General features: G+C 48.3%; 2 protein-coding genes, 1 long non-coding RNA gene and 3 other non-coding genes across 6 annotated transcripts in view; 5 read left to right on the top strand and 1 right to left on the bottom strand.

Moving 5' to 3' along the window:
* CLMP (CXADR like cell adhesion molecule) overlaps window positions 1-3,793 on the top strand; it is a 43,723-nt gene extending 39,930 nt beyond the window's left edge. The window contains exon 7 of the mRNA XM_074851225.1: window positions 162-3,793. Coding sequence (XP_074707326.1) covers window positions 162-456 — 295 coding nt within the window. The 3' untranslated portion in view covers window positions 457-3,793. The remainder of the gene's footprint in view (window positions 1-161) is intronic.
* Window positions 3,516-6,990, bottom strand: LOC141935197 (uncharacterized). Its single transcript, XR_012626505.1, has 2 exons — window positions 6,423-6,990; window positions 3,516-4,450 (listed from the first exon to the last, which is right to left on the bottom strand). It is a non-coding gene; the product is annotated as an uncharacterized LOC141935197 (long non-coding RNA).
* A 525-nt stretch (window positions 6,991-7,515) lies between these two features.
* Window positions 7,516-12,876, top strand: HSPA8 (heat shock protein family A (Hsp70) member 8). The gene is made up of 9 exons (XM_074851224.1): window positions 7,516-7,668; window positions 8,527-8,736; window positions 9,233-9,438; window positions 9,533-9,685; window positions 9,788-10,343; window positions 10,665-10,867; window positions 11,181-11,379; window positions 11,689-11,921; window positions 12,414-12,876. The coding sequence occupies exons 2-9, from the start codon at window positions 8,532-8,534 to the stop codon at window positions 12,597-12,599; spliced, it is 1,941 nt and encodes a 646-aa protein (XP_074707325.1). The 5' UTR covers window positions 7,516-7,668; window positions 8,527-8,531; the 3' UTR covers window positions 12,600-12,876.
* Window positions 10,499-10,589, top strand: LOC141935212 (small nucleolar RNA SNORD14). The gene has a single exon (XR_012626511.1). It is a non-coding gene; the product is annotated as a small nucleolar RNA SNORD14 (small nucleolar RNA).
* LOC141935211 (small nucleolar RNA SNORD14) lies at window positions 10,999-11,095 on the top strand. The gene has a single exon (XR_012626510.1). It is a non-coding gene; the product is annotated as a small nucleolar RNA SNORD14 (small nucleolar RNA).
* On the top strand, window positions 12,009-12,105 carry LOC141935210 (small nucleolar RNA SNORD14). Its single transcript, XR_012626509.1, has one exon. It is a non-coding gene; the product is annotated as a small nucleolar RNA SNORD14 (small nucleolar RNA).
* Window positions 12,877-13,213: the final 337 nt, after the last annotated feature.

Below are 13,213 nucleotides of genomic sequence, written 5' to 3'. Positions count from 1 at the left end.
TTCAGAAAACCCTGTACCTTGCTCAAACTGCTGGACAAATATGCCCTGTGATTTGCAGCTTCCATAAGCAACTGCTTATTGCAGCAGCAGTTCAGTCTGGTAAAATGTATACGCATTTCTGTCCTCGTGGTATTTGAGCCCTGTCATCTGTTTGATTGCAGAGAAGATGCAGAGGCACCCAAGGCCCACCTCGTGAAGCCCAGTTCCTCTTCCTCTGGTTCCAGGAGCTCGCGCTCAGGTTCCTCCTCAACCAGGTCGACAGCCAACAGTGCCTCTCGCAGCCAACGGACTTTGTCAACGGAAGCTACTCCCCATCTAACTCCTCCCCAGTACAACCAGAGGGAGGCAGAAGGAAAAGAAATTGAGCCAAAGAAAGTTGACTACGCTAACCTGATGAAAATGGGAGCGACGCTGGTCATGGTGCCTGCCCAAAGCCGAGCGTTCCAGACCGTGTGACTGCTCCCCCGCCGTCTGGAGACTTCTGCTGTCCAGAAACACTTCACGTACTACCAGCCACATAGGAATTGTTAGATTAGCTAGTTACCTTCCTGGTCAGCTTAATTTTAATCACTTGTGATTATTCACACCACAAGAAGCCCTCCCACTCAACTCTTTCTTACATCTTCCAGCACTGAGGTTCTGATACAGAATTTTTTTTTTTTTTTTTTGAAGAAAGATACATATGAGGGAAAAGGGAGCCTTCTTTTTAAATTATCTTTTTTGGAAATGGAACGCTGAGCATTTTAAAACTCCAACAGCTAAGCGCTGTACGAATGAAAAACCTCAGGATTTTTTAAAAGGGATCGACAGAGACATAAAGACACATAATATTCCAGAGAGGTTTTGTGGGGAGGGAAAAATCTCTTGTACTGGTTTCAGAGAACTTCTCAGAGATGCCTTGTCTTATCTGAAGATTTTGAAGCAGACTCTCTGCTGAGGGTAGTCTGGTGTTCAACCTCAGAGGGAAGTGACAGACGTTTCACATTTTCTGCATTCAGTCTTCTAGTGAAATACTTTTGGTGGCTATAACTGAAGCGGAAATGAAAGGATCACTCAAGAAGATCAAGAGATACAGTATTAAGGCACGTGTCTGAACTATATAACGTCTGTACTAAAGAGAAAGGACCCTTTACGTCAAGGAAACAGGTGCTTTAATTGCCAGAATAAACTTAATGATGCACCCAGAGAGATACGGCCAGGAGCCTGACTCTGCTTTTATGGTCAGCACTGCAAAGCTGCAATAACTCCACTGGAGCAGTGTCTGTGGCAAAGGAGCCTTAGTGTGATGGGGATCGGGCACTGAATCCAGAGTGAAGGCAGTACCTCAAAAAGTGAGGGCCACTAATCTACCAAAAAGCCTGGACAAAGCATTTGGAAGATATCTTTGCTATCGTCAGGTTGTGAATTCACCAGTTTTGGGGTGAGCCATGCTGTAGAAGCTTTATGGAGAGCTGTTCCCAAGACTAAATGAGCAGCATTCTTGAGCTGACCTTCAGGCATGCAGGTAAGACTGAAGGATAGAGTGACAGAGCATGTAGTGAGGAAAATGCACCAGGGACAGGTAAATAAGCACAGTGCTGCTTCCATTAGAAAACACTTGTGTGCATTGTCCCATTTATACACCAGACGCTGGGCCACATGCTATTGTTGAGGCTTAAACCTCAGCACAACTCTCAGAAAGTTGCAAGAGTCATAAAAATATTTTCTGTGATTAAATTAACCAGAATAAACATTTCCAAGGAATATAAAGTCTTACATTTCAAGTTGAAGGCTAATAGGAAACGATGGGAGATAGGGACAGGCTTCCTCTGGAGGCAGATCTGTCATTTATATTTTCCTCTGAAGGACTTTGCTCTGATCACTGCTGCACACAGGACACTGAGCTTGTAGGGTTTAGATTCCTGTATTCCTGGACTGATGATTTTCTGTTTAAAAAAAACCCGAGGGTTTCTTTTTCCATTTGAGGGAGGGAAGGTTTTCTCCAATTTGTGGAATGTGTCTACAGGGGATGGATCAGCGCAGAAGGACCACAAATCTATAATTCTTTCACTCCAGGGACTGTCGTTAATCTCCTTTTCCGACTGAGACCCAGAATTCTGTCTTCTTTGCTTGAGATTTTGGACAGTCTGATCAAAGCCAAGCCCTGCTTGGGCTACTTCTTTATGGGAAATAGTTTTCAAACTTGCCCTATAGTATCTGAGAACTTCTCTTCTTAGGAGCCGCCACCCATTTTCATCACATCTATCAAAATTTCACTTGCTCTCTCCACCCCAGAGTCAGCCCAGCCACCCTTGGCAGGACAAAGTACTGATCTTGTTGTGCAGGGAAGGCAGTCTTGATTCACAGATTTAAACAAAGGAGACATCTGGTGTTAGGTGTTTGATAAGCTTCTACTTTCATCACAGCTCCTGGTGTTGGATACTGTGTCATTTTACCTAGACAGTTTCCTTGGATACTCCAGAGGCACATTCCTGGATCAGCTGTGTTTTGGTGGATTTGGTAGTGGCTGTCGCTGCTTGGAAGCAGCAGCTCTAAGTGTCTGTGGTTCCTCTGCAGTTGCTCTTTTCCTGGACCCTGAAGGCTTAGGCACTGCAGAGCTGGGAGAGTCCCAAAGAGCGTGAGCAGGACTGCTGAAGTAGTTTGTGGCTTAATGTTACCTGTGTTACATCTGAGGATACTTTATACGTGTGAAAACAGGAGTGTTTTTCTCAGTAAAGAATACATGCCTGAGCAGCCTGAAGCTCATTACCACAAAATGAGGGTAACGATTCAAACAGTTGAGCTGGCTACAATCTGACTACTAAATACTGTAGGTTAGCTTTGAGTCACAGGCCAGACTTGCAATTAGCAAAGAGGAGGATGCTCTGTCTGCAGCCTGGAGGCCACTTGCTGCCAGTTATGAGAATCTGCCCAGCCTGCTCCTGGCAGTCGCTTTCCTGGAGGCCTCTGGGAATAGGCTGCAGGATGAATCAGCCGTGGCAAACCTCTCCTGGAGCAGAGAAGTCACTCCTTGTTGTATGAGCTATCTGATTGCATGGGATGAAAGGTTTATGGACCTTGGGGTGAAGTTGTTAGTCGGAAGCAATTGCTGAAGCCTGGCGTGTGTGATCATTCCCGGCTGTTCCTAGCCCTGTCGGGAAGCAGGTGGTTCATGTGCAGACTGCCCTGGGTACAAACTGCGGCAGAAAAAGCACCGTGGCCATGTCCTGCCACGGAACAAAGGTGTGTGGCTCTGGTTAGAAAACGTGGGCACCACGGTGATTTAAAATCACCAAGTCTGAAACGCCAATGCTTTTCAGACCACACATCAGTGACCTTGCAGGTGAACACAAAGTCACTTCAGTTTCTAGCATGAAGCCCAAAGGGAAAAAGTTCATTACTCAAAGGAAATAATGAGAAAAAGATCATTTCAAAGGCACTACATTTTCAAAGGGACATTTTCTGAGCTCCGGGTGATACTACTGGGAGTTGCACAAGGGAAGCAAATGAACCATAAGGCAAACTATTTTGTAAAATAGTGTACTTAAAGCATTTACTGTCATATACCAGTTATTACTAGTGTGATTAAATGCATACAATGTTACATAGCTTTCTTTTGTTTCTCAGCAGCTAAACTAAGCTTACATCTCTTCTACCTGCTATGATTGGTGTACTTGTACTGTGTCTGAACAACTCAGAGGAAAGCGAATATTTATTATTGATTCCTTTGAATCAATGTTTCGTAATTTTTTTTTTTTGGTTGGTTGTTTTATAAATAAATGTGCTGCAGCTGAAGTGCTACAGCTCAACTAAACTTGTGCTAATGCTCCATCTTCCGTGGTATGGTGTGTTACATGCTGTCAAGTTGAATCCAAGGAAAAAAGTATGGAGTCAAAAATACCATTTTTAAGCTAACAAGGGCTACTTGCATATTTACATAAAAAATGTGGGGAAGCTGATCTTTTTCCTGGGTATTTTTTCAGTCTAAATTACATGGCATGATATGAAACATGCAAAACCTTGGGGTGTTTTGAAGTAAATGGTGTTTTGACTTCCATGCAGCTATTTCACCTGAGATGTTTTGGCTGAGGATGTAGATGCTTCAAGCTAATATGGTAAATAGTGCCAGCACAGATACAAAACTCCAGTGATACTGGGCAGTGACACCGTCCTCCCACTCCTGCATCTGTGACCTTCCTGAACTGCCCGCTGCGCTTCAGTTCATCTCCTGAACTGGGCATGAGATGACAAACCTTGAACAACTAAGAGCTGTGTTCAGACAGTTTAGATCTTCTCTGCAGATAAACATTTTGAACTAGCTAACAGGAATCTCCGGTCAGGGAGAGGTAGGTGAAATTTAGGGTAACTAAACGTGACTGTGGTTGATTCCTCTTGCAGTGCTTCAGCCTTCTTTCCCCGGGGGTGTTTTGCACAGAGGTCTCCCAACATCAGCAATCTTCTTTACTGAAATCTGGGAGTTAAAATTGCAACATAATTACACAGTATTTAAAACAAAACACAGTGACAACACAGTGGTCCCATAGGTGTGTCCTGTCTGTTCCTGACTCATGAGAAAACGCTATTACTGACTCCCTCCTGAGTTGATGACATCCAAGATCCTGATTAAGCGATACATATTTTGAGAGAGGTTGTGCAATTCCATACTTTTGTACAGTATCTGGTATCTTGGGTTATTTTTAACCTGAATCAGTTTCTACTGGCACACAGAAGGGGGAGAACAGGGTGGGAAAGGGAAGGGGCTGCCTTCGTAATGTGTGATTTTCAAACTTCAGCTGGGGTGTGCAGATGCAAGTGTTGTATAAATAACACATGCTGCTGTTGTGAACAGGAAGTGTGTCTTTGATAATCTCCACTCTCTTCCCAATTCTGTTTTAAACGCTTAAAGGAGCAGCCGTGTTTGATGTACTAAATCAGCTTCAAAAAATAATGTTGGAATCCATCATTCGAAAAAAAACTCCACACAGAATACTTGTCAGTGTCCAGCCTGCTGAGCCTTAATTTTCCTGATATACAGTAAATGAGCTACTTTAGTCCAGTGTGTTAACAGCCTTTAATTTCTAATGTAATGAGTCATTTGCCAAACTGCCCTCCTCCCTGCACTGACTCACTGTTGGTTTAGGCTGCCTTCACTCGCTATCAGTCTGCTGTGAGAAGTACGGTTGCACATCTAAATGTCACTCTTTAATTTCAAGGTGGAGGTAGTGCTATTCATTGGTCCTACTGAAATTCTCCCCATGATTTAAATAAACCAAAACCAAAGCAAAGGCAATCCCTTGGTAACAGCACAGCTCCCATGAGACTTGGTGCACAGTGTATTCAGTGCAAGTTAGGGCTGCGTGCCTGAGAAGCATCTCCCGTGTAGCCTGGGAGCTGAGTGCTCCAGCAGCCTGTACTCTGGACAGGGTGGAGTGTGCTTTGCATGCTGTACCTGGTCAGATGCGGGGTGACAGTTCATACTGACAGCCCTTATCTTTAAAGGCACAGAAAAGTGACAGCTAGCGCCCTACAATATGGAGCCCCTTTTCCTGCTGCTGCTCCTGTCTCTAACCTTGTACACTCAAGTTCCAGCCACACTTTCTGTTGTCACCCAAAGGTCCCAGGTTCCAGCCCTGTGTGTGGCAGAGCAAGAATAAGAGCCACAAACTGCTGCTTGACACGAGTGACTTTCCACGGGTCAGCACACCCACCGCACCTGCCACAGGAGCCTGGCGTGTGGCAGTGAGAATCTGCACCACGTTAGTGGGCTGATAATGGGTTACCAGCTGTCAACTGATCCAGGGTAACTGCATCATGTTCCCTAGTAGAGGTCACTCAAAACTGCCATGAAAGAGAGACGTTGACACCGATCTGTCTCAGGATGCAGGCTTGCACACAGCAAAGCAGCACAGAGGACAGTCATTTGTTTGGGATAAGGCAGAAAGATTTGTTAGTGCCCCCCCTACCCCATACTGGACTTTTAAGTTACCAGGAGTGTTTTTGTCAAAGGCTAACCCTGTGGGCAGCGTTAAGAGGGCACCAGAAATGCTTTTCCATGCAGTTCTTACCCCCAACTATTGAAGTTCCTTTGCCCTTTTTCCTACTGCATAGGGTCACAGAGGCTGGCCAGGACACAGGTTTTTTTGTAGCCCTCCTCCTAGTGACTCCCTCTGCTCAGCATTTTATGCCGTGTAAACATTTGATGCAATTCACAGCACTGCTGCTAGAGCCTGACCTTACATGATTTATGACCTTTGATCAGCTTTCGGCCTAAGGCGCTGCGACCAGCTGAATGTTTGCGGTCATCCATCTGCTCGCTTGATCCCCAAGGACGCTGAGCAGCCACCGTTTCCCACCGTTCAGAGCCTCCCTTTGCGTTCCGCTGAAGGCTGAGAGCACGCAGGGAGCAGCACTGACATAGGAAGGGCTGTCAGCTTGCCCCTTACCTGACGATGGGATGAGAAAAACTGGGGATGCTGCTGGATTCTGCTCTGTGGAGAAACTGGTGTTGCCCTCAAACACGGCACACAACGTGGTTTCCTCTGCCTGGGGGAGAGTGAGGGTGTGGGAAGAAATTGCAGAATATTGCCTTTTGCTTTGTGGAACAGAACATGGAGGATTACAGCAGCAACACGCTGCTGGTACAGGTTCTTGTACTGAGAGAGATTTGTTGAAGCAAACGCTGCCGGAGGCCTTTGGGAATGAGTTGGGAGATTCAAAATGAGAAATGCTGCCGTTCCTCTCGGGGCAGAGGGGGATCTCCCAGGGTAGGCCCCCCGCATCCCCGGCTTGCCAATAGGAAAGCCAAACGCCTCTTTTCTGGCTGGATTTCATTCTCCTGCCGTTCATTCTGCTGTTAATTGTGTTTAATCGGCCACCCTTGCCGTGGAGCCGTATACTCGGAACAAGGCTGCCGCCAGCCCACCCGGAGCCGGAGGGACCGCGGCCGCAGGAGCACGGAAGCGGCCCGCTGCGGGGTGGTGCCGGGCGGGCGGCCCGAGGCGATGGGAGGCCCGGGGCCCGCACACGGCCGGGCCTCCCCGCATGGCGCCGCCATTTTGTGACCCCCCCAGCCCAGCGCCCCCTTCCCGCCGGCCCCAACCCTCTATGCAAATGACCCCGCCAGCCCCGCTATCCGATTGGTCACTTCCACCCCAAGGCGCCTTCCCCCTCGCGCGCGAAATATGCAAATGAGCCCCCGGCGCCGTGTTGCGATTGGCTACTCCTGGCCCTCTGGCGCCCTTTCTCTGCCCCCGCCCCCTCCCTCAGCCTACGCTCGTCGGTGTCGTCACCCGCATGCGGCCGCTGGAGGGCTCTGATTGGCTCCCGCGCAGGCGAAGCCCCGCCCCCATCCGTTGCGGGCGGGGGCCGAGCGTTGCGGAGCGGTAAGCGGTTGGGGTGGGGGAGAGGGGAAAGCGCATGAAGGTTCGAGAATACCGGCCGGCCGGCGGACACGCCCCCTTCCTGCGTGCGTCACGGCGGGTGTGGGTTCCGGCAGACGGCCATTGGCTGGAAGTGTGGCGGAATCCGCGAGCGGATTGGCTGGAGCGGAGAGAAGAGGCGGGCGCTTCTGGAAGGTTCTGAGGGCCCTATAAAAGCGGCGGAGAGATCGCCTGCACAGTCTCTGAATAGCAGTTTTCGCCGAGTCGGTTCTTTTGTGCGTGCGTGTTCGGGCCTGTCCGCGCCGCTCAGGTAACGGGGCGTGCCGGTGTGGGGAGGGGGTGGCGGCCCGGGGGAGGGAGCTGGCCGGCCAGCCGTGATCTGCCCTTGGACCGGGAGGGGCTGTTGGGTTGCGGCTGATCGGGCAGGGTGTGGGGGGTGGAGGCCCTTTTGGCACTGCGGCGATGGGTTTTTTTTTTTTTAGTGTGGCTGGTTTGTCGAGCCTTGTGCGCTGCTGCTGCCCTTTTTTTTTTTTTTCTAAACCGGAATCAGACCTAAGGGCGGTGTTTCTCGTCTGACTCCCTTTGTTCTGCTAAAACGGCTGGGGCGGGGGAGGGGGGGAGGGAGGAGAGTTAGAGGGGACTCTGCGCCCATGTTACCTCCCGCCGGGAGCGCCTGGGGATGTGCGGGGGAGGGCGGAGAGGTGGAGCTGCGGCCGGGGAGCGGCCGAGCATGCTGGGCTCCGTAGTCCCCGGGGGGCCGGGAGGGGGAAGGAGTGGGCTTGCAGGGCCGCCATGTGGTGGCTGGGGGGCTCGGCGTGGGGTGGGAGAGGGGCGCTGCGTCTCGGTGGTGGGTGCGGGGCGGGCTGGTGTCGCAGCGGGGCTGGGGCTGTGCCAAGCTCGGCCCCCGCAAAGTGGCGCCTACATTTCCCAGCGCCTAAGATGTCGGCCGCCGGCCACGTGATGCGGGCGGCGCGGTGCACCATGGGAGCTGTAGTCCCGGGCCGGCCGCTGCGCCACGTGGTGGGGCCTTAGGCCACGGGGGATAAAGCGGTGAAAGTAATTAACCCTGCGCGCTAATAAGCAGTTGCTGGTAAAACGTGGTTTAACTGATCAACGAAACGTTTCAGTTCGAGCTGAATTTTACTGGTAAATTTTTTTTTTTATTCAGTCAAGATGTCGAAGGGACCAGCTGTCGGAATTGATCTTGGCACTACCTATTCCTGTGTTGGTGTATTCCAACATGGGAAGGTGGAAATCATCGCCAACGACCAGGGTAACCGCACCACGCCAAGCTACGTTGCCTTCACAGATACAGAGAGGTTGATCGGCGATGCTGCAAAGAACCAAGTTGCAATGAATCCAACCAATACTGTTTTTGGTAAGGCTGCAAGATTTGCATGCTTCATGGGGATGTAGATGTTCCCTGGTTATATGAATTGTTGACCAATAGCAGGGTTAAAGCTTCGTCTTGGAAATCGAAACTCCTAATTTGTGTTTAGTCTGAATAATACAACCCTATTACTAATAGTTAGGCTTGTATTCTGTACTGGATAAGTGTACCTTACAGTTAAAAACTTGCCTTGCTGCAGGTTATTAAGTGGCCTTGACTATGTATCCTATTCTAATTCTAGACTGCACTGTGGTTTGTGGTACAGCAGCCATAGCATTGCTGTGGTGACTGAGGTGATAGTGATGAGTTTGCATATCCAAGGGATGACACTTCTTTTGCAGGCGAGTGCCTGCAGCTGAGTCTTCACAAGAGAGTAATAACTGCAGATTAAGTATAGTGTTCTAGGATTTTGTGTATTTTTTAGGATGAACTTCATGGGTTTTGTTTATGAACACATGTAATATACACAGCTATTCTTTTCCAGATGCAAAACGGTTGATTGGGCGTAGGTTTGATGATTCTGTTGTCCAGTCTGATATGAAGCACTGGCCATTCACAGTGGTGAATGATGCTGGCAGACCAAAAGTCCAGGTGGAGTACAAAGGCGAGACAAAGAGTTTCTACCCAGAAGAAATCTCTTCCATGGTTTTAACCAAAATGAAGGAAATTGCGGAAGCATATCTTGGGAAGGTGAGGTTTAGGACTTGAGTGAAATGTAATGAATAATTCCATCTATGTGAGTAGTTAACATACATAACTGACTTTTTGTTTGCTTTTTTGGTAGACTGTTACTAATGCTGTAGTGACTGTCCCGGCCTATTTCAACGACTCTCAGCGTCAGGCTACAAAAGATGCTGGAACCATTGCAGGGCTCAATGTACTGCGAATTATCAATGAGCCGACAGCAGCTGCGATAGCCTATGGTCTGGACAAAAAGGTATGCTGTGGAGTGATTACTGTCTCTGATGTCCAGCTAGAAAGCCTGCTAAACTAGCAGTAGAAAATGAATTGCATTATGAAAATAGATGTCTTCTTCCAGGTTGGTGCTGAAAGGAATGTTCTTATCTTTGACCTTGGAGGCGGCACCTTTGATGTGTCGATTCTGACTATTGAAGATGGCATCTTTGAGGTGAAATCCACTGCAGGTGACACTCACTTGGGTGGAGAAGACTTCGACAACCGCATGGTCAACCACTTCATCGCTGAATTCAAGCGCAAGCACAAGAAAGACATCAGCGAGAACAAGAGAGCAGTTCGTCGCCTCCGCACTGCATGCGAGCGTGCAAAGCGTACTCTGTCGTCTAGCACGCAGGCCAGTATTGAAATTGATTCTCTCTATGAGGGTATTGACTTCTACACATCCATTACCAGAGCTCGCTTTGAAGAGCTGAACGCTGACCTGTTCCGTGGCACCCTGGATCCTGTGGAAAAGGCCCTGCGGGACGCCAAACTCGATAAATCGCAGATCCATGACATTGTGCTGGTTGGTGGGTCTACTCGTATCCCAAAGATTCAGAAACTGCTGCAGGATTTCTTCAACGGCAAAGAGCTGAACAAGAGCATCAATCCTGATGAAGCTGTGGCTTATGGTGCAGGTAATGACAAAACATCATCTGTGTGCTAAAACTATTGGGTGGTGGTCTTGGCCAACTCGGTACTATCTGAAGTTGCAGAGCAGTACTAGTGTAGGCCCTAGGTCTTCCACCTGCGTTATTAAAGCTTTTCAAAGCAGTGAGAAGCTTACTGTGACTTGCAATGATGAATCAGGTTCCAAAGCCATTCGTAGTTTCCACCAGAAGTCTACTAATGATGGCCAAAACCTTCCTTGGATGTCTGAGCGAGCCATGGGCTTAACTGTAGTGTGCAGTGTATCTGTTGCAGGGCTCTTTAGAGTTGTGGTTTTTTCCTTCCCTCAGCTGTTCAGGCCGCTATTCTGTCTGGAGACAAGTCTGAGAACGTACAGGATCTGCTGCTCTTGGATGTGACCCCTCTGTCTCTTGGTATTGAGACCGCTGGAGGCGTCATGACAGTCCTGATCAAACGCAATACCACCATCCCCACCAAGCAGACACAGACGTTCACTACTTACTCGGACAACCAGCCTGGTGTGCTCATCCAGGTAAGCAAGCTGACAGTGCACTCATGTAATCGTAGGACTCTCAACACTTCCAGCAGTTGATACTTGAAGTAAAGCTTAGGCCAGAGGTGTTGTGTTCTTGCAGCCAGCAAGGGATGCTAGTAAACACCTGGTTGCTGTGATGAAAGTGTTTCCAAAGCCATTCGTAGTTTCCACCAGAAGTCGAAAGACTTGTGTTGGTCCAAGTACCTTCCTTGGATGTCTGAGCGACCATGTCCCTTCAGGGTAATACCCTGTTATGACTTAATAACGTGTGGTCAAACTTGGAACTTAATTTGCTGGTTCTCATTCCTAGGTATATGAAGGAGAACGTGCTATGACTAAGGACAACAACTTGCTGGGCAAGTTTGAGCTGACTGGAATTCCCCCTGCTCCCAGAGGTGTACCTCAGATTGAAGTAACCTTTGATATTGATGCCAACGGCATCCTGAATGTCTCTGCTGTGGATAAGAGCACTGGCAAGGAGAACAAGATCACAATCACGAATGACAAGGGTAAGGGTCATATATTTTGGAGGGTGGGAGACAGGTGAGCTGCTTAAGTTGGGCTTGTCAAACTACCTGTCTGTATCAAAACTTGGCTTATGATGTGTGTGCACCTCAGTTTACAACCATGAGCCTTGTTTTCAGTGCAGTAATCCATGAGTCTGTGAAGGCCAATGAGGTGGTTTAAGATGAGGACACCTGGTAGATAGCTTACGGGCCTCTCTTACAACTTGGAAGTGTAGGACTTGGGTGGGAGGTTGTAATCCTCTGCTAAAAACAACCAGAAAACTGATCTGAAATAACTGCTGTGTTCTGCAGGCCGGCTGAGCAAGGAAGACATTGAGCGGATGGTTCAGGAAGCAGAGAAGTACAAAGCAGAAGATGAGAAGCAGCGTGATAAAGTGTCTTCTAAGAACTCCCTGGAGTCTTACGCCTTCAACATGAAAGCTACTGTTGAAGATGAGAAGCTCCAGGGCAAGATCTCTGATGAGGACAAGCAGAAAATCCTGGACAAATGCAATGAAATCATCAACTGGCTGGACAAGAATCAGGTATGTCACATTTGTGGTTGGTCAGTGCTTAATTCTAGTCTCACTGAGCTACAAAGAAAGCTCAAGAGGACGGAGGAGAAGTACTGGTTGCTGTGATGAAAGTGTTTCCAAAGCCATTCGTAGTTTCCACCAGAAGTCGAAAGACTTGTGTTGGTCCAAGTACCTTCCTTGGATGTCTGAGCGACCATGGCTTGCGAGTGTAGAGCTCTCGGTTTCTCCTCATGCAGACTGCTGAGCGTGCAAGGGTGATCTTGTTTAACCTTAAGTTGAGGTCCTGTTGCTGCATGAGCAGTCCTAAATCAGTAGGTTGGTTTTGTTAGAACTAGGCCAAGGAGAAACACACTTGTGTCTAGCCCAGTGCAGGTATGATCTGGTGGGGCTGAAAATAATAAGCCCAGACGCTTCAAATGCCTAAGCCAGGGGGCGCAGCTTAACTTCTGAACTGTGTCCACTTAGAGCAGCAGATAACTGAGCTGTTGTCTTCACTTTCAGACGGCTGAGAAGGAGGAGTTCGAGCACCAGCAGAAGGAGCTGGAGAAGGTGTGCAACCCCATCATCACTAAGCTGTACCAGAGCGCAGGAGGAATGCCCGGTGGGATGCCCGGAGGATTCCCCGGTGGTGGAGCTCCTCCATCTGGTGGAGCTTCTTCTGGACCAACCATCGAGGAGGTAGACTAAAGATGCTGGGAGATGCATTCCACTAGCAGTTAGTATTGGAGGACCCCCAGGTGGGGGTTAGATTGAAGGACCCAAACCTGTAGGCACATCTGGGTATATTTTGCCAGATTAAAACTCCATAACTGAGCTGCTGTAAAAATAAAAAAACATTTTCTGGGCATTTTAAATACTTGAACATGTGCACAGGAGGGGAGATGAATACCATTGCACTTTACAGTACTGTAAACAAGTGGAAATGCAATTCATGTCCTAAGGAATAAAAACTATTTAATGGGCATCACACTGTTTCTGTCTTCACTTCTTTGTACCTACTGACCAGTGTAAAAAATAAAGTGAAAATAATGGTAAATTAAAGATAACACATGCTAGCTGAACATGACCTGACCAGAAGGATTAAGGTTAAGCAGCTTCAAGTGGTTTGTGGTTTTTTTTTTGTTAAACTTTGTTTCTGAAGACAGTAAGCCTTGTGTTCTGGGGTACGTGGCAGCTGGTGACACAGGAGTGTTGCTCTTAGCAAAGCTCAGCCTGTGCTGCCTCTTTGCAGTCCAGGATCATAACTGATCTCTGACTTGGGCTGAAGAATTAAATTCCAAGTTTTTAAGAGTTCTGGCCTA

The sequence above is a fragment of the Strix uralensis genome, chromosome 26 (assembly GCF_047716275.1).
Source record: "Strix uralensis isolate ZFMK-TIS-50842 chromosome 26, bStrUra1, whole genome shotgun sequence".
NCBI lineage: Eukaryota > Metazoa > Chordata > Aves > Strigiformes > Strigidae > Strix > Strix uralensis.
This window is presented reverse-complemented; position numbering and strand designations above follow the sequence as displayed.